The 20,477-nt window shown below is 31.1% G+C and overlaps 3 protein-coding genes across 6 annotated transcripts; 1 reads left to right on the top strand and 2 right to left on the bottom strand.

The window, feature by feature from the left end:
* The first annotated feature begins 1,827 nt into the window (after positions 1 to 1,827).
* On the top strand, positions 1,828 to 5,064 carry LOC141457818 (tRNA wybutosine-synthesizing protein 5-like). Of its 2 annotated transcripts, XM_074135101.1 has the most exons (3): positions 1,828 to 2,549; positions 2,661 to 2,854; positions 4,098 to 5,064. In XM_074135101.1, exons 1-3 carry the CDS (start codon positions 2,030 to 2,032, stop codon positions 4,206 to 4,208), a joined length of 825 nt encoding a protein of 274 aa, XP_073991202.1. In that variant the 5' UTR covers positions 1,828 to 2,029; the 3' UTR covers positions 4,209 to 5,064. The 2 variants fall into 2 exon arrangements, with proteins under 2 accessions (XP_073991202.1, XP_073991200.1); XM_074135099.1 differs by having other exon boundaries at positions 1,829 to 2,854.
* Positions 5,065 to 6,583: 1,519 nt separating this feature from the next.
* Positions 6,584 to 15,969, bottom strand: Cog3 (conserved oligomeric Golgi complex subunit 3). 3 transcript variants are annotated; one of them, XM_074135096.1, is made up of 15 exons: positions 14,081 to 14,306; positions 13,925 to 14,005; positions 13,717 to 13,836; positions 13,537 to 13,644; positions 13,296 to 13,463; positions 12,938 to 13,155; positions 12,621 to 12,857; positions 12,144 to 12,283; positions 11,740 to 11,900; positions 11,413 to 11,551; positions 10,716 to 10,891; positions 10,496 to 10,622; positions 10,193 to 10,404; positions 9,029 to 9,211; positions 6,584 to 6,843 (listed from the first exon to the last, which is right to left on the bottom strand). In XM_074135096.1, exons 1-15 carry the CDS (start codon positions 14,231 to 14,233, stop codon positions 6,820 to 6,822), a joined length of 2,247 nt encoding a protein of 748 aa, XP_073991197.1. In that variant the 5' UTR covers positions 14,234 to 14,306; the 3' UTR covers positions 6,584 to 6,819. The 3 variants fall into 3 exon arrangements, with proteins under 3 accessions (XP_073991197.1, XP_073991196.1, XP_073991195.1); XM_074135095.1 differs by lacking the exons at positions 6,584 to 6,843; positions 14,081 to 14,306 and adding exons at positions 6,861 to 8,117; positions 15,836 to 15,969; XM_074135094.1 differs by lacking the exon at positions 6,584 to 6,843 and adding an exon at positions 6,861 to 8,117 and having other exon boundaries at positions 14,081 to 14,305.
* LOC141457816 (uncharacterized) lies at positions 15,716 to 20,467 on the bottom strand. Its single transcript, XM_074135097.1, has 10 exons — positions 20,257 to 20,467; positions 20,123 to 20,178; positions 19,796 to 20,050; positions 19,272 to 19,389; positions 19,059 to 19,151; positions 18,853 to 18,942; positions 18,587 to 18,772; positions 17,454 to 17,601; positions 16,263 to 16,421; positions 15,716 to 16,172 (listed from the first exon to the last, which is right to left on the bottom strand). The coding sequence occupies exons 1-10, from the start codon at positions 20,320 to 20,322 to the stop codon at positions 15,856 to 15,858; spliced, it is 1,488 nt and encodes a 495-aa protein (XP_073991198.1). The 5' UTR covers positions 20,323 to 20,467; the 3' UTR covers positions 15,716 to 15,855.
* Positions 20,468 to 20,477: the final 10 nt, after the last annotated feature.

Raw genomic sequence — 20,477 nt, 5'->3', positions numbered from 1 at the left:
AACAGAATTTAAGGTTTTCATTCTAGACTAAACGACGGGTAAATAAAATGTTCCCTCTTAGTTTTTCTTTCTTCAATCAAATTTCTCAATTTTTAAAAAATGTTTTTGGCAGTAGAAACTTTTTGATTTTACTTATTATTTAATTCATTATGATGTTATAGATTATTATTATTTTTAATAGATTTATTGATTTTGAATTGAGTAATTTTTTTTTTTGAAAACTTTTATTAAAAATGTAATAAAAATCTGTAATAAATGCAATAATTGACACTACATTCAAATAAAATTAAGAAAATTCAAATTACAGGCATAAAAAATCAGGACATTTAAATTGGTAAAAACTGAAAAACTGCAGTAAAGAGCGATTTATCAACAAAGAAAATAACTAATCAGACATCATAGTTCACAGTCTTCGACTAGAACTAGGTATGTAGATTCATGTCTCTAATATCATGATTGACTTTTACGTTAGTTTTAATTATTTTTGCTGGCTCCGGCCTTACCATCTGGCAAGCATGGCACGCATTGACAAAGTTCTCTATTCAATTTCCACTTTCCCATAAAATTTTCGTTTCTTTTAATAAATTGATTAAAGATATCATTTCTGGCCTGATAGACTTGTACTGAAGAGTTCGATAGTACCTAGCTCTTTTTGTGATTTGAAACATTATCAACAATTGTTTAAAACTAATAAAAACAGAATATATGTCAAAACGATGATAAGATTTGCTTACTTGCTTACAACGTGCTTGCATGTCTGATCAAGTAATGAATGTTTACTATATCTTGGAGGTAGAGAATCCTTGATCTCCTAGTGCTACCCATTTTAAAATTTTAGGCTTGATGTAAAATAAAAATTAATCTAATTGATGAGGTGAATTTCCAAACAAAAGTTCAACATTCCCCACTTTATCATGGAATTTGATTCAACAAGACATGCCCTACTAAAAGTAGTCTAGATCAGAATAAGTTATAAATAAACCTTAAATGAACATATTAAATGATAATTTTCTTTCCAAACTAAACCGCCTATACATGCATTATTTCAACTGTTCACTAATATAATGCCCTTATTACAGCGATCATACGCCAGCCTGTACTTGCACTTTTAGGGAGCTTAATTTTATTGCTAATTTCAAAACCCTAAATAAATAAATACACTTAATTAAACCTCTGGTAGTCCACAATAAAAGCGTTTCACAACTCCAGAACGTTTCGTAGAACTACTCCTCTGCTCCTGCCAGCGCTCAACATCTGAGACTTCTTCAATATTATTATTATTTTATTATTATTATGCATTATTTATATTTTCTTTCATTATTATAGTTTTATTTATTATTATACAATGCAAAATCCTGAAACTAAATAGCTCCCGAATTGCCAGTAATAAGAAAGAAAATAGAAATATAACAAGGTGATAGATTCGTAAAAAGTAGTTGCAATTAAGAGCTAGTTTTAACAAAATTAAAAATGGAAATATTTGCAAATTGCAGAAACATAAATACGAAAAACTAAATGGTTTTAAAAGAGACAGATCTTAACAATTATTTAAATAAGGAATATTCAAAAATTTCCTCATTTATCTTTCATAAGGAGTTCACTAAAAACAATTGATAAATGGCGTAAATTTATGTGTTAGTTGGTCAAACCAGAAAGTTCTGCAGTGAGTGGGCGCTTATAAAATAAAATAAATTGGAAGAAAATATATTTTTCCTACAGAATACATATTTATGAAGTGTTTCAATTTTTAAAACAGTATTGGCAAAATCAAAGTAAGTAGTAACAAAAATGTGACTAGTAAATTTCTTCAGCGTTTTCGATTCCTATTCTGCTTATCGATTTCAAACTAGTGATAGGCTTTATCATATCAGAGTAAAAGGCGATTATTGTAAAAAAAGTATGTACTTTTTTTAATATCTTTTGAAAATTTGGATTTTATTAGGGTAATTTGTACTAAGACTACGGTTATTATTGGTTATGAGTTATTTTTTAAGTTAGTGATTGAAAGCGTATAAGATATACGCATATAATGCCCATAACAGTTCAACAAGTAGAAACGTATAACTACAAAAGCAAAGAAGATTTTCAAGAATACATTAAGGATAATCGTCGGCCTTTATTGATTCCAAATGTGGACATAGGTGAATGCTGTAAGAAATGGACCGTGGATTACTTGGCTAAGGTCTTGGGAAAGAACGAAGTTAGAGTCCATGTAAGCCCTGTTGGGCATATGAGTTTCTTGAACAAAAATTTTACATATAAAACATTACCTTTTGAAGAATTCATTAGAAGAGCTGCTGAAGAACGAAATACTAAGTGGTTCATTTGTGAAAATGAATGCTACTACCTTCGCTCTATAGGCTCAGATAAGCGAGGAAAAGACGTAGCAGACGTTAATAAACAGTTTCCTCAGATTTCTTCTGACATCAAATTTCCTAAATTGTTTGATGACGGAGACTTTTTTTCTAGTGTGTTTAGAATCGGGTCATGTGGTGTACAAATATGGACACATTATGATGTTATGGATAATATGTTAATACAGATTGTAGGTGAGAAAAGAGTAGTTCTGTTTAGTCCAAGTGATACTCAACATATGTATCTAAACGGTGATAAATCTGAAGTAATTGACATTGATAATCCTGATCCAAAACAATTTCCAGATTTTCTCAAAGCAATTCAATATGAATGCATCCTTAAACCTGGTGATGTATTATATATTCCTGCACTTTGGCACCATAATACTGTTGCAAAATCGTTTGGAATTGGTGTTAATGTTTTCTGGAAGAATCTCCCACATGAACTCTATGACAAGACGGATGTTTATGGAAATAAAGATCTTGTACCAGCAGCAAAGGTATTAAATATAATAAATAGGAACATATTACAATTTTACTTATTACTAAATTAAAAATTTGTTTCCCAGTTTCACTCTTAGTCTCTATCTTTTTCTTATTTTAGTTTTCAACCTAGCGATCTAAATCTGAAAGCTTATGAGTATTAAAAGACGTACTTCTAATATTATGTTTTATGTTAATTTAGATTTTGATTATCATCCCAATAGGTAGATTAACCAGTTTCTGTAGCCCTGGGATGTTCATCCCCGATATCTTCCCGTCCTCATGAAGGCATTTCATCCACTAGTAATCTATATGAGGTTTACTAGTCTATTTGCAAGAACCAAAAACTAACAACAGCTGTAATTCGAAAATTCTTATTATCTGTCTTAAAAATTCGTTTTTACCATTTATGGAAAGGAGCAACATCTGAAACAATTACAAGATAGTTCTTACGGACAAAAGAAACCATCCATTGAAAACACTCTTGTTGCCCCTTGTTGCACGTTTCAGTTGCCAGTGTACCTCTTACCCTGCTTCTTGCTGTGTCCTCTATTAGTATTGATTTGCTGAGAGAGATCTATGATCTCAAATCAAGTCCGCCTAGAGTTGAATTATTGTATTTAAGAGTAACCTTTGTCATGTTTGTGAACTCGTGTTTTTAACTCGTTTAATAATGGTAGAAAGTGAGATTAATGCCTTGCAGAACAGCAGAAAGTGAAAGATTTGGATGGAGTGCTTTTGCTGAAGGGCATGTTTGAGTGCAATGTGTTGTATGTGTGCGGGTGGACATGAAGGTTTCGTTTTTAAAATTGGAGGAAGTGATATTCATCTTTCCCATTTAGACCGGGCTGGTAGCTTCTTGTCTGTTGTTGATGATTCCATCAGAGGAGATGACGTAGTTTTGATGATTTTTTTTTGTTTACTTAAGTGTGACTTTTCTTGGCCAACATCTTTCCTTCGTTCCTGTTTTCATCTTTTAAGTATCTGTGGATTTCCAATGAGATACTGAAGAGAATGCAAATCTACTCTCTTTGCGTTTCTCCATATTGCCGCTCAGCTGATCATGTTAATTACAATGCACCAAACGATTCTAAAAGCTTCAAAGTGCGGTTTTGAAAAGTTCAGCAAAGTACGTTATGAAAATATTTGTTAAGAAAGTTGTAGTAACTTACAATGTATTATTCGGATACACCCTATAATATTTATGAATTAATAACAAAACTGTAATAATGTTCTTAATAATAATTTTTTTTTTTTCAGGCATTAACAGAAATTAATAAAGCTGTAATTTCTTTAAAATCGTTGCCACCTGTTTACAAAGAATTTTATATTCAACGTGCTATATCGGTTCTAGAGAGAGCTAAGCAATAAATTCTATATATTGCGTAATTAAATGTATGTTTAAAAAACAAAAGACGCTTCCAAAATTCATACACTCAGGGAGTTTAAAAAATCGTGAAACTGTTATAAAAGTATTAAATATGATGTATAGGCGATAAGTAATGTTAGTTTAAATAAAAATGTACTTTTGTTTAAGAGGAAGTCGCTGAGAGAGTAGTTAATGCGATTTTCTAATTATACTGGCGTTATCAATATAAAAGTCTATGTCGTAAACGTTTTGGTATTGGAAGAAATAATTAATAATCGTTAGTGTGGAAGTACTAGCAATAATCCATTGTTGTGAAACAGTACTTAAATAATACTCAAACACTTGCCCTCAAATTAGCTACTGAAATTTGGAACAGGAGTGACTTAAAATTGAGCTTTAAAATTGATATTTTTATTTAAGAAAATAAATGTAAATAATTTTTCGAAAACCTAAAAATATTTAATGGAAAACTTTTTTCTAACATCATACTTAACAAATAAAGAATTAATTAAAGAGGATGTATTTCTAATCTTCACAGATATCTTTCGAGAATAAATCATTTTTAAATTATAATTAAAGAGGGCAAATTACATTGTGGGGACATAGCTTTTATTAGAATTTTATTCTTGTATTGATTTAATCTGTTCAAAAATATGTATAAAAGAAATTATTTACTCCAAGAATTACAGATAATCTTTTGTTTCCGAGTTCAAAATCATTACGAAATAACATAATTTAATAAATTTTACAAGGGATTTATCTTCCACCTTCTGATTATTAAACTTATTCCTAATTTTGTTAATGTATGTGTTTGTTAACTGTTAAAAAAGAATAAACAGAGAATTTTCTTCCAAATTACAATAAGATTTTTTGTTACCTTAAGTTGCCATCTTTTTTTTAAATGAATATTCGTGATTCGTGTTTATTTTAAGCGAACAAAATTAAATGAGAAATATATGTTTTTAATTATATTTTATTGAAAAAGCTGTTTGTTATAGTATAAACAATTATAGAAGTTTATTATGGACAGACCTACATACAGAATTATTGAGAAATACGTGAAAATGAAACTTGTTCTGGGTGTTGATAGCTTAAATGACTATGACTCAATCAGTTATCTTCATGAATGTCGTTAAGTCACTCAATCGGTATCTCGCAAACTTACATAAGATTACATCTTAACTTAAATGTGTATGGAGGAATAATTTCCACTAGAAAATTTTTCTACTCCTGAGAAAAACAAAAGTCCAATCTTTCACTGAAATTTATATCAACATATGGTACTCTAATTGAGTGCACTTCGTAGCTCAATAGCCCGAAAAAAAAATTAAATAAATAAAAGTCATCTTACTTTAGGAGCCAGCCAATTTAGAGTAGCCGGAAATTAACATAAGTACAGGCACCCTTCAACCCCAGGCATTGCATCCCATCTTTTGAGCCTAAACCCTTTGTAGAGAAAATTCTCTCTAAGAGGAGACCAAGTACTAACTCTGGCGGGTAATCTTCCAGATCTGAGGCAAGCGAAGATTCGTCAGAGCAATTATAACAGGAAGGCTTAGTTCTATGATTCCTGGAAACCTCCCAGAAACTGAGATTTTATACAGAATTGTCAATAACTACAAAATCTAGTGACAAAGAGAACATTACTGCTGCATCGGCTTGCCAAAAACTGGTTAAATTAGATTCTCAAATTTTTAAAATACTTTATTTGTGGGTACTAGCGATTTGGCTGTTCTGCTTAAATCACTTGTTCAGCGAGACCTCTCTCCTTCAATGATAGTACACCCTCTTTCCAAAACAGTTGTACATTAAGTTAAAACGATGGACCTATCTTTGACACTTATCCACAGAAGAAATAGTTAGCTCTACAAGATCAGCGAATAGGGGAAAGAGAATTCAGAAGTACGAGTTTATTCAGATTGAAAAAACAAAAATTTAGAAACAATATTTTGTTAACAATGTAACCAAAAAGCTGATACTTGAATTCATATTTCACACAACATGTCATGAAACTGATTTAAATTGTCCAGCTGATTTTAATTAATCATCATGGACAGTAATACTTTCTCTAGAATTGGTCTTTATACTCAAAAATTTCTATCATAAAAGAAGAAAAAATAAGGAATATAATAAACATTAATTAGCAAGTCGAAAATCGGCTCTCTGGCAGAAATCAGAGTTCACAACGCAATACATAGTTGGAAATATTGTTGATTTGCTGCACATTCGCCTTGGCACGTAACAAAAATGCTCTTCCGTCTTAGCATTTTTCTCTTTCTTTAGATGGTACCAACTTTTGATTTGTTCATCTGGATCATAAAAGTAAGAACCACTAATAATCTTACATCCTAAGTTGTAATAACTTATTTTTTTGAAAAAAAAAATAGTTTAATTCTTTATAGTGAGATGGAAATCGAGAAAGAGACCAAAAAAAGTGTGTCGGAATGAAGAAAGAGAGGTTGCTCGAAGCGCAGTAGAGATATGCTTTCTGTACTTGAAAACTAATCAGTTTTGTATGGGATTTGCACCTTGGCACATGCATGATTGTGAGGGCGGCCGTGAATGAATAGGTCTTTTTACGTTATAACATAAAATCAATATATGCGTAAGAACTCAATTGAGTTCTTGACTGAGCATCTAAACAAATAAACAAATATTAAAATAAAATATATTTTAAATTAGAACTAGATTTACAAGAGAAAACTGCCAATTTGCAGCCAGGAGATGTAATTTGGTTAAATAAGGAGTTTCCGATTTCCAAAAAAATCTCTTCCAATATATATATATTACATCCATATTTTTATAAAAATACATAAGATTAATTTTTCAAAACACACTTGGGTACAATAACTTGTGTGCTTATTATAGAATATTCTCCAGAAAAAACTAAAAGATCCTCAATTATAATTGAGCAGTGGATTCGATAATTTATTTTTTTAGTTTACTCATACATGATTTTTTCCTGACAAAAACAATATAGTATTATAATTAAAAGGATTTGTTTTGCAAAAAAAAAAAAAAAAAAATACAAAAAATAAAAAGAAAAAGTCAACGGGTGGGCGGTCAACAGTTAGAATGTAGAGTGTATATACGGATGAGGCCACCTGCTGTACTTAGTACAGCTCATGGCCAAATCGAGACACGCGATCACAAATAATATTTCCAAATTAATATTTCCAACATTCTTTTAGAAATAATTTTTTTAGAAGATAGCAAAGTTTTTTAATAACTAATTTTACAAAACCAAATAGATACAAGCAAACCCCCAGCTACCATTGCAAACAATCACACGATTTGCATGGTACAATACATAGAAATACTGAAAGGTTAAATATTTTACTAACGTTAAAATAAAAAAAAAATCTATTATTCAGCTTATACTGTTAGTTGGCTGACTTGGGTAGTTGTTTTGACATTGGTAGCCAGGTCTACGGTTTCGGGTTTAGACGCTGTTTTGGTTGAAGTTCTGACTTCATTAATTAAACTGGCATTAATGGTTGAGATTTAGGAGCAGATATTTCAGGTGATGTTGATGATTAATTAGAAGCTAATGTTGCTGTTTGAGGCTCAGCTGGAGCTATTTTGCCTGATGTTTTGACAACAGATGAAGTTTAACGAGCAGCAGAAGATTCTTCAGTAGAAAGTTTTTCATCGGAAGGCTGGGCTGGGTTTACAGGTTGAGGAATAACTGAAGAAATTTCAGTTTTGAGAATGGAAGCTTGTGCTGACGAAGCTGATGGAGGTACTTCAGTGGACGTCTTTCGACTGGTAGGTTGTAACAAGGTTGCTGAAGATACAAGAATATAAGCCTGTTCTGGACTAGGACATCCAACAAGAGTTTGTTCGTCCATAGTATATCCTCCACTACTAAGCAACTGGGAAAGGCGAGTAAAACAACCCACAACGTTATTCTGAAAGAATACATTTTTTTTAAACTTTACTTTCAAATTTAAAGGAAAAGAAGACAACATTTACATAGTCGGCATATAATTCACAATCATGATACATTATAGACATTATACCCAGATATTTCTAGAATTTTCAGCATTATCTGCAGTGACCTCCAGATCTATCCTTGTTTAGGCTACATCAAGAAAGAACCCCCAACCTAACCTATACACCAAAGTCTCCCCATTATGTACAAAACCTAGATTGTATTGATTTATTATCAATTTCTCAAAGACAACAATTTCAACTACAAGTGTTCTTATAGTCCAATTCGAATTGCCCGGTTACAAAATTAAAAATTAAACAAATTTAATGAAGCTTGCTTAGAAATCTGGATCATTTATGACAATTTTCATCTAGGTCTCTCTAACATTTATTATATTATCATGAAAACCGACGCTGTAAACATTTTAAAACCCTAATCTTCAGTTCAATCTTTCTGAAGATAGCTGGGCTTTATCATGGTCAATGTTCACTAAAACTGTTTATAGTGCTTCCTAAAACTGTTAGGCTATCTTTTTATTATTAAATCTTAGGTCATTATCATCACAATCATTTCATCAAAGATCCGCTTCAGCGGATATGACGGAAAGTAGCATCAATTACAGAAGAATTTTTACAAATACGACTTGATACTACAAATACAAAGGGGGGAAAAAAGTAATAGCAATCATATTCTTTTTTAACTCAGCTTAACATCGTCTCCAGGATAATAAGTTTCTGAATAATACATTCGTCGTTATTACGTTATATCTCGTAACTACAAATTTTATTTTATTTTTGAAACTCGTAAAGAGCAGAGATCTCTTAACGAGCGACTACTATTCATTTTTTATCAGAAGTTTTAAAATTTAATATTTTTTCAAATATTTACCTTGATTGGACGATAAAGTATGAACTCCGTATCTCTGTTGGCAAGATAAAGTTGCATGGTAGCTTGCAAACCTGGCAGTCTGGATTTAATGCTATTTATGGCCGTCTGCACCAACGAAGAAAGAACTTCTGGTTTTGCCCAAACTTGTTCCTTTAACGTTTCTTTAGGTTTCCACTCTTCACTCTGATTGTAATCAAATTTATTATTCACGTTAGCAATTTAACCTTCTCTTACTACAATCACTATTATGCTCACAGTTAATTTTTTTAATTAAGATATTTTTATTTATTTTGCTAGTCTTAACATTATAAACAGAAGTTTGTGAACCTAATCAAGAGCTAAAACAAATTCATCTATTAGGTTTCTGAGTTTTTAAGTTATGAAGTTAAAACAATAGGCATTCCCTGTTCCTTGTTACATTACAAAATGCCCCTCAATTGAAAAAAAAACTCTCCAGGCAGGAAGTAGTTCTATTTAGTTTTCAATCAAAAAGTGCAATTTAGCTACTCTTTGCTAGGATACTACTCTAACAATGCCGGATGGGAACTGCGATTGAAGGACTAAGGAAACACGTACATAGCATGGACCTTACAATTGCCAATATATATATACTCGTATTTGGTACGAAAGAAGAGGAAACATCACTGCAAGAATTGTGTTAGTAAGAAGGGCTTGAATGGCTAAAAGTGCGACGGAAAAAACTAATGATTTCATTTCTTACGAAATTTACTAGACTCCTAAACTTTATCAAATGTTATGACTGGAGAAGGATTAACTAAAATAAATTCAGTTTCTTCTCATTGGCAATTTAAACAATCGTTTCCTGTCTCGAAAAGATTTCTGAAATTTTTTGGCATATACTATGAATTAAAAAATTGCATACATTTACGATTGTGTTGATTATTAAACAGTTACGTCATTGTCTAGAAAAATTAATGTCAAAATTCAAATAGGCCAAGAAATTAAAAATATTGTTTAGGGAATAATTTGATTTTTTTTTGTTTCGCAAATAATTTTTAGAATGCGAACGACCTGAGCAAAAGTTGGATTAGGAAATGAGCAGAGGACATTAGGTAAACAACGTCGGCAATGTAGCCATCTCCATCTTTGCGAATCAATTCCAAGTTGCTGAGTAGTACTAAAAAAACAATTAGTTAAAAATACCTTTTCTAAAGTTGGTAAAAAGTTAGGCAACAAGTGATGAGTTGCATGAAGTATAAATGCTTCGCACGATGCCTTAAGACCCCTGTCTACATCCTTTCTTGAATCTAACCATTGTTCACGTACTTCAAGAGAACCCTCAAGTAAGAACTCAAGTATTGCATTATTTGAACTTAGAGAAAACAGACGAGTGCGCTTATTTAACAGCTGGAATGCTAAAAAAGAAAAGAAAAAGTTTGACAAATAAAGTAGCAAATAAAAAAACCTCAAATGTTAATAAAATTAAATTTAAAAACAAGTCCTTACCAGCATTTTTCATTTTAGAGAAATCTAATGCCATCTCCTTGACAGTGAAATCAACTTGAAATGGAGCTATCTGTTCTCTAAGAATGAGTAAGTGCTTAATTTGAAACATTTCACCATCCAACGGGGACTGAAATTAAAATAACATTGACTGATCTAGAAAAAAACTGAACTATACTTTTTAAAAGCAACTAACAAACATTTTTACAGATGAAGTTACCACCTTAGTGCTGGATATAATAGTGGATGCATGCTTTACACTTTCCATACAAAGAGTTAGCGCTTCTTGTGAAATGCCTTGAAATGTGGGTCTCTCTACACATCTGTATAATCGGCTAAGACACAATAACGTTCTTCTAACTGGTGGATACCACATCCCATGTAAATCCGCCGGAGAACCTTAAAATTTAAATAAATTTGTGTAAGAAAAATGAATTTTCTGTAATTTCCTCTTTCTTACTAAGATTGCCTTTGTCTCTGAAACATCCCAGTGGAATACAAATACATAGACAATTATTACAGAGCATTTATACAGAGGCAGATATCTAATTGAATCACAGTTCAATTTTCTTTTTTTTAAATTAAAAGTCTGAAGATTATCGACTATTAAATTTTTTTTTATAACTAGATTGGGTCAATCAATAGTAATTGATCAACTTCATTTACAGCTGCTCAAATAAATTTATAAAAGGAGAGGTAAGGGCACAAATCTTAATAATATTTTAAAGGTGAAGGGATTTCTCATTGGTAGCGCGGCAAACCAGCAAGCTTGATATCCCAAGTATTTTAATCCATCTCTTAGAAGCATTTACAGTTCACTGTTCGGTGTTCGACATGTTTTCTGTAGTGAAAACACTATCCTGAAGCTTTATCTAAGATATTACTTAATTATTAAGATATTAAAACTCAGTTAAACTTACTTGTAGGTGGTGGGGGAGGGCTAGTGAATTTGGCCACTTCTTGAGACGTTCGAGAACTTCCTACGGAAGTTAAAGAAGATCTAGAATCAGACCTAGTGAGCGCGGATACCTCTTGTTCATGCAAAGACTGAGCTATACTCTGAAAAATCAAATATGTGATAGCCCAATCATACATCCTATGTCTATATATAATTTGAATTATACATATTTTAATTCAAAATAAATAAGTGTATTTTAAAAAAATCTAAGTGGCCTTATCTAAGGTAGATTTTATGTAGTGCAAAACAATTTAATATTACACACAAATATTTATTATTATCATATTACCTGCATCATGTGCAATTTTTCTGGATACGCAAGATCTCCTGGCGAAGGTTTATATTCTGCCACATCACTTCGTAAGTACATATGTGCTCTGAACACTAATCTTTCTTGAACATCTTCTAAAAGTTGTTCGGCTACGGTTCCAAATGCACCTAATGCCTCTCCTAGAACACAGAGCAGAGCAGAGAAAAGAAATTCTTTAGCAGAGTATTTTTTTGGTGATACTCAGGAGTACCAATTAATTTCCAGATTTCTTTTTAAATTTTGAAGTGTTGAAATATCACTTACATAAACTGCAGAATATTTTGAATCCTTGTACGTTATATTAAAATCTTTAATTTTAGTTTGATTAAAATCTAAATGTAAAACTCAATAAATACTTTGTATAAATTAATGAAGAAACTCACTGTTGTTATTAACCTGTTCTTGGATCATTTCAAGTTTAAGAATTGAACACAGTTCTGCTAAAGTTTCAAGATGTTTCATATGAATTACAAGTGGTCTTGTCGTGTCATAAAGGCTCGTACATAAAGTCTCCAAGTATTTACTGTGAAGTTTAGCATAAAAATAATGAATATGTACACAAATATAATATAAAACAAATTCTTTTTAATTGATATTCAAAATAATTTGCTTCAAATGCGATTATGAAAGTTAATTGTCACTAGAAAAAACAGAACTTCCTCCCAAAATTGAAGTAGGATTAGGATTAGTTGAACTTGGTGATGTTAGTTGTGGCGGTTATGAGGTCTTATAAAAGGAAGTTTTGACGAGAATTGGTGGACAGCATATTTTGGCCCTGAAGCGCAGAAGAGGAGAAAATAATTTGAAAAGAATGTGATTGTGGGAAATAACTACAAAAACTCGATACAGTTTTCACTAACTTAAATATGTCGGTTTGGGTAGAGAAAAACTGTTTGTAAAGCCTGTGTTCATCTAAGGATAGGTGAACTAAAAATGCGCAAGCTGATCGCATTAGAGAACAATGGTCCAAAGCTGTAGTAATTCCGCTAGCAGAAGTAGGTACAAGGCTTTCCATTGTTTTGGTAACACTTGGCCCAATTAATGATTGCCTTACACTCACATATGTTTCTTGGCATTCCGTTAATATACTTTCATACCTGTAAAAATGAAAGTTAAAATGAGTAAATTGAAGATTAAAAAAAACTTCCTTTAGAAAATGAACCAAAAAAATACCCACATGAGTGATGAGGAAATTCTAGCTTCAAGGATAGCAATAAGAGGTTGAAGATTATAACGAGCAACTTGGAATTTCGCATAATGGCTAGCAGAATTGGCTGAAGCATGCGCTGCAGCCAATGTCAATCCTGAGGCTATATAGTTCCGCACGAGGCTTAATAGTCGTCGTAAACACTGTTCAAAGCGAGATAAATAGCTGTAGCTTTCCTTAAAAGTACTCTGAAATCATTTAACAGTAAAGATGAAACATTATATCGTGCTTTTATTTCAAGCACATAAATAATTCTTATTCTCATTAAATTCAAACACAATAAAATCAATTTATTTCAATTCCTTTTTATGATAAGGATTAAACTTACATGAGATCGATGATAATTTATATGTTCATTAAGTTGGTCAAAAACCGATTCTAAGTTTGAACTGTGAACATTCAACGAGGAATTATCTAAAGATTGAGTAAACCTATCCAACGATTTAAAATGATTTAGCCTTTCTTTAATATCATCTCTAACGTTTATTAACTTCATCTGCAAATAGAACAGCAAATAGAAAAGAATGTAATTATAAGAAAATATAAATCATCATCGTAACAATACTTACTTGATCTGCTAAGAGTTCTTCACTAACTTGATGAAGTGAATTTGTCTTATTTGAGACTTTTTGATATTCTTGTCCTAAATCTTTCAGATGTTTTAAACATATTTCTACCTAAAACACCGTATAAAAATACAGATTTTTTAAAAGATATAAAATTAATTCCTGAAATGATAAATTAATTACCTGAATTAAAAGACCTCCACATTCTTCTTTCTGACTTTCTAAATGTTTCAGATATTTCTTATAATGATCATCTTCCCGATCCAGCCATTCACTCTCTTTTTGGGCGTACCATTGTAAGAACTAACAATAAAAACATTCAGTAAATTTTATACGATTATTTAAAGATAAGGCAAGTTTGCACAAACAAAATATTTAATTCCCAACTAACCTCCCTGGAGTTATTTACTTTTGCTGGAATTTCTTGAATATTTTCACAAGTAATTCCTTCTTCAGATTTGGTAACAGGAAGCTAAAAATTAAGTAAAAATAAAATGTAAAATTAATAGAAAAAACAAAACCAGTGCAACAATTAATTGTGACATACTTTATAGAATGGTCCTATCTCTTTGATTTCTTGACATAAATCAAGGACAATATTCCTTTGTGAATTAGTTAAAGGAGCTAGAGGTTCAACTGGGCGCTCCCAATTAAAAATCAAATTATTATTTGATACTTCCCTAGTACTTCCATCACTCATGTTCAAAGGAGTAATTAAACTTATCACTATCAGTTTGATTTGAAGTAACCTCCACTTCTGTTATGTAGGCTCAGTGTTGCCAGTTACATTCATGCCGACGTGTGAAGTTTTTATAAAATTGTGATTAGTTCGAAGCAATTGATTTGATAAATAAATTCGGATTTCTTTAAAGTCCACTTATTAAATAAAATTAAACTGTAATTCTTGTTAATAAAAGATTCCAGTTTTTGATAAAGAACATCCACCAAAACATTTATCTAAACTTGAACTTTGCTAGCATATTCAAAAAGAAGTATTTCTACTTAAAGTACATACAATCTCTTGAAATTGAATCGGCTCCTAATTTAAAATATTTTCTCAATTAACTTTGACTCTCTGAAAGTTGAATCGGCCATAAATCCATAATAATTACTCAAATATTATTTGTGTGGAGAGGAATGAAACATTAAAGAAAAGATCAACAATTTCTACAAAAAAAAAAGGCGATCTTTTTATTTAAGAAAATTTGATCTAAAGATGACTAATCGTTTCACATGAATTGAAGTAGGAAGTAATGAAATTATTTTTTTTTACGGAGCCGCTTTCAGATCTGTTACCATTAAGATTATAAATACATTAGAAATTTGTTTTGGCAATTTGAAAATAAGTCCTCTATAAATTTAAGAAGATAAGATTCTAATCTGGTTTGGCAAAAAAAGCCTCCTTTACAAGTCACTACTTCGAGGCTCTGGATGTTGTCTGGGCTGAGTCTATGCTTACAATTGCTCGCAGTTTGACGCTCCTTCTAGGATTATCGAGTAATAGTAATGATGTCCAGCAATTGTGATGGTTTACTTATACATGTCAAAAAGACTGTCTTCGTGTTTTAATTAAAGGTGAACCTTTGTGGACAGGAATGATAGTCTATTCCAGAAGCACCTTTTATTAATAAAATAAAAACTAAAAAAAAGATCAAGAAAGGAAAACAAAATAATGAGGTCAATTTAAAGTTTCAACTTTTTACGTTAAAAATAAAGGCATCAGCTGAATTGGGTTTCGAGAAATTCGAAATACCCTGCATGAAATTCACATTTCAGCTTACGCGCCTGTTGTACGAACTCAGAATTTCAGTTCTCTTTTTAAAATTAATTACTCTAAAAATGGTAATCTAATGCCTTTTATTCAGAAGTGCTTTTATTAGAATTTATCTATGAATATGTTTTACATAAATAAATAGCTCTACTTTCGTACCATATTTAGAGAAAATCGTAACAAATCGCTACAGATAGTTACCAAACCTGAAAGTTTTGAGAAGCACGGTATTTCTAGTTTTTGAGAGATGTTTTATTCATGCATTTTATTACCAAAACCCACTTTTTTTTTGGATTATTGCACCTCAAAACATGATTTTCTGAACAAACTCGGGATAAAAATTGCATATGTTCGCAACACATTCTAAAACGAAGTGTAAGGAGAGTCCGCTTTCGAAAAAAGAGAGTAGAGTATTATTTAAATTTTATATATTTCCATCTATATTTACAAAAAAAAAAAAAAAAAATCATAGTTAAAAAAATAATATATAATAAAGTTTACCAAGAAATATTTTAACCAAATAATACTAACCATATTTCAAATATAATAAGTCATTTCTTCTTAAAAAAATTCCTAATTGATTGTTGTTTATTTTTTGGTGGAGTCTTTTTGGGTGATGATTTTTTATTATTGGATGGAGTCTTTTTGGGTGATTTTTTATTATTGGATAGAGTCTTTTTGGGTGATGATTTTTTCATAACATTATTTTTATTATTTTCCGCTTTTTGATCATCTTTTGAATTTCTATTATCATTTGTTTCAGGTTTATTAGTGTTTGTTTCTGATTTGTTGTCCTTAGTTTCTTTTTTATTTTCACTTGGAGCTTCATCATCAGTGCAGCTTTCGAATACATCTTCTTTTATAGTCACTGAAATTTTTTTTTTAGTTTAAGTATAAACTGTTGAACGTAAAATGAAAAATGCAAACTGATGATTATATTGAATGAATAATTACTTACAAATAAATCCGTCTTTATCTGTGAATGTCCTATCGACTTGCTTCTTCACTCTTTTTCTACCTTTTTCTACTGGTGTGGGAGGTATTATTTCGTCTTCACTCTCAACAAGTGCTGGTATAGGTTCTGGTTCTGGAGATGGTGATCTTTCTTCATCAAATTCTATTTTTGAAATAGGACAAAAGCTAAAATTAACATAGAAAACCTTTTTTTAAAAAAATTCATAAGGATTATGTCGCCTTGAATCTGTGCGTTATGTACTTTGCAAAGCATATCTGTAAAATTATGTACAGATTAGCGGTACTGAGGAATTCAAGGGAAACTCAATTAAATCGTGCAATAAGTGCTTTAGACAACTGTATTGGCTTGCTCATACACAAGACTCAAGCCTTCAGACGAAACCATTACTACAAAAATAGCGAGTCAAACTGTCAGCCCTCGAAGTGTTTTCTACAATCTCACAATATCCTAACTTAAAATTCGTAGCTTTATTTATTAGAACAAATACCTTCAACACAGGAGTAAATAAAGAATAATTAACGAAGTTAAAGTTAACAATGAGTTTTTTTTTAGTCATGAAATAAAACTTGTGTCAATTCATTTAAGTATTCTACAATTAATTTGATGTTCGCAATTCATCCTTTTGTGGCAGATTTCCATGAATTAGACTCCTAAATAAATATACTATGTCAAAAAAATGCATAATCTAATATCTAAGTCTTAGTTTTGGCCTATTAATTGTTCAAAGGATGTAATTTTAAAAGAATCATGTTTAATCACATTTATCACAAGAATTCCCATTGTTTGTCAATTGAGGCATTTAATCTTTATTTAATAACTTCATTAAATATTTGAATAAGATCCCAAAATAATAAATCCCATAAGAAAAATCTACTTTCGCACACAAATTATAACATCGCCCAATCTTTCAAAAATGCAATGCCGTGAAAAAATAAAAAAAAATAACGTAATTTATTTATAGGGCTATATATTAGTAGGCTAGGAGTCCACAGCAACCCATCTGTCGCCCATGTTCTATGAATTTAGACAACCTGCCTGGAAATATCTTTACAGACTTTTACTATTAATATTATTATTTTTACAGTTGAACTACCTCCGTATTAAAACTCACTTTTTAAATTATTATTCCAAATTACTGAGTATAAAACTACAATATAATACACGAGTACTCACCACTGCTGCTGCTCTCTGAATCACTAGCAACCATTATTCTTTTCCTTCTTTTATTGGCAGATTCATATTCTTTATCGTGTTTCTTTCTTTTCTTGGTATTCTCTCTCTTTTTGGAAACAGGGGTCAGCTTTATAATGCCGTCGTCTTCCTATAATATACAAAAACAAAGCTCAGTTAGTAGTAATGCGAACCTCACGCCGACTACAGATTGCCGTCAGTTAGGTCAGCAGCAATTGTACCACTCACTATGGACGTGACTGGCTTTTTTTTTTGGCAAAGACCTACTATCACGCTCGCCAAAGGATAACAATGTGGCTGGCAATGGTGGTCAACCAATCTGACCTTTGTTTGCCAGTTAGGACTGTTGGAAGGAGATATTACCGATGCTGTCTGTAGCCAAAATTTGGGAAAAGCAAGATTCTAGGGAACAGTCAGGATGAAACTAGCGTAGATTCGGTCAAATAAAAAACCGAGATGAGAAAGAGATAATCGGGCAAAACAGTGCGTTCAGAGGATAGATATTGAGAAAATTGAAGTTGTACTGGATTACAGCGACTCCATTGTAGCATAGAAGAGGCAAGTGCTATACTTTTAAAAGATAAAGTGCGAAGAATAAGTAACTTGTCATTGTCTCACTGAACTTGTGCTACTATTCGCAGAGAAGAGGATCCACTCGAAAGGAAACACAATTTACTATGTGGAACTCTAAGCACCAAAAAGCTGAAGTTCAAACATGAGTCCTGCTTGATTTGGATCAATTAGACGGCAAGCTTTACATTACACATAGATTCGTTTTTTGTTATTCACTTATTCAGCATTGAAATTTTTGAAAAATAATAGAATAATAGCACTTGCAAACTAAGGCTCTATCCTTGCGTTGTAGGAGAGCGAGGTATCGTGCGTGAAACCAAAAGGTTACTCATGCAATCCAGCTAAAGTGGCAATGGAAATAGAAAGGAAAAATGACAAAAACGCTAATGACCGCTGAAATAGATTCCCTACCAAAATAATTATTAATAATAGCTCGGAATCCTCCGTGAAGTAAAAAAAAGATCGGGTACCCACGTCCTCAGATGCAGAAACGCCTTAATTAAAAAAAATATCAAATTTAATAAATGAATTCTCATACATACTTGTGAATTATCTTTATCATCACTACTTAATCTTTTGTTGTTTGTGCCCAAAATATTTTCCTTAGCTTCCTCTATTTCTTTGTCTACGACCACATCTTTAGGTGATTGTTTTTTTGAAATAGCTGCCGACGCTGCTTGTTTATTAAAAAACATCCCAATACTTTGACACTTATTTGGAGCATTTTTCTGAGTAAAAATTTCAATTAAACAATTTAAAAGGGGCAAAAATTATAAAAAGAAATGGGACAAAATAAGTTAATACTTACGATTTTTTTATTTTTAGCTCCTTGTTTTACAGGGCTGTTTTTCGTATTTTTAACAGGGGAAATGTTCTGTTGTACAACTGCTGCACTTTTCTTAAAATAAATTACAGAATTTAAGTAATAGTTTAGCTTTATTCGACTAATCACAAAATATTTTACTCGGATCATATTGTCAAAACTGCAATAGGTAATAAATCTGATTATCTTACTTCCTGTAATGGTTTTGTACTTTCTAGCTTTGATTCCGTGTTCTTCTGAAAGTTACTAGTGTTAACCGTCTTCTCTAACTTATTTTGCGTGCCCTATAAATAATATTCAAAAAAACTGAATTAAATACGAATATTAGATAAAATAAGTGAAGGGTACAGAACTTTAAAGTAATTAAGGACAAAAATAAATTGAACTTAAATAAAATACACTACAATTTTATGTTGTCCTTTTGAACTGGTATCATTTACTGAATCTGCTGGAACGATTGAATCTTCAGATTTTCTTTGTTTTTTAACTATATCTCCTACATTCTTTTGAATTGAACATAATCTAAAAATTGCATGAGTTCAATTAAAAACACTCTTTTTAAGAATTTGTAAAAAAAAAATAATCTATTTTCGGACGATATTTTATTGAAAGAGAAACCAGACTGATAAGTGTTCAATATAATAATTTTTTTATTGTTAACCAAATTTTAAGTTAACTACGAAGATTTTATAAAATAAGAACTATTATTTTAGAAGGGAAATGTTTACAAAAAAGCGTGAAGTAAAGTTTTAAGAAACTGTATATGTCTACTTGTAGATTCATTCATGCAAGTTTTTTAAGTTTCTGACTGGTTTCGGCTATTTAACACATGCAAGCTACGACGAATAAAATCGACGATATTATCCACTACTGTTGGCAAAATTACATATCACTAATAACATTCAATTAATAATCTCTCAGCACTTACTTTCTATCCTCCTCAGTCAATTCATAAGTACAATCCGCATTATACAAGTCTTTAGTATCAAAATTATTATTTCTCTGGACACTATATACATGTTCACAGCTCACTTTTTTAAGAGATTGTTTAACTGAATCTAGATGCGCTTTATTCACTAAACAGAATTTCTTTCCAGATTCACATTTTTCTTCCCCAGAAATAAGATAGGTCACTAAAAGCTTTTTGTCATATTCTTTCTTTGTAGTAAAAGCGTGCAATAATCTGAAAAACTAATACTGTTGTAGAAAAATATATAGTAAATTGTTCTGTATGTTTATTTTAAACTATACGTACTGCTTTGCCGTATTAATGTGGACTTTAAGAGCTTTAGAAAGCCATTTGTAAGTGACCTGTAACATCATATTTAATTTTTTAAGTTTAGAAGGTGTGTAATATATAATTTGTTAAATAATGAATTAAATAATTACAATTTTATCTTCAACTAAAACAAAATCTTCAATTGATTGGAGATGATCTTCTAAAACTCCGTTCATTTTAAAAAGCCCAGAATAATATTAGAATTGAGTCAACTTAATAAACAATGCAAACTTAACTTTTCAAAACACCTCCCATTGAGCCACAACCACAACACAGTTTCCCTCCTAATGATAATATTCTGCTAGTGTTTCATGCGGTACGTACTTTAAGT

This window comes from Rhodnius prolixus, unplaced genomic scaffold (genome assembly GCF_049639745.1).
Source record: "Rhodnius prolixus isolate KJV_2025 unplaced genomic scaffold, Rpr scaffold_5, whole genome shotgun sequence".
Lineage (NCBI taxonomy): Eukaryota > Metazoa > Arthropoda > Insecta > Hemiptera > Reduviidae > Rhodnius > Rhodnius prolixus.
Note: the sequence above shows the minus strand (reverse complement) of the source record. Positions and strands in the feature narration are given on the sequence as shown.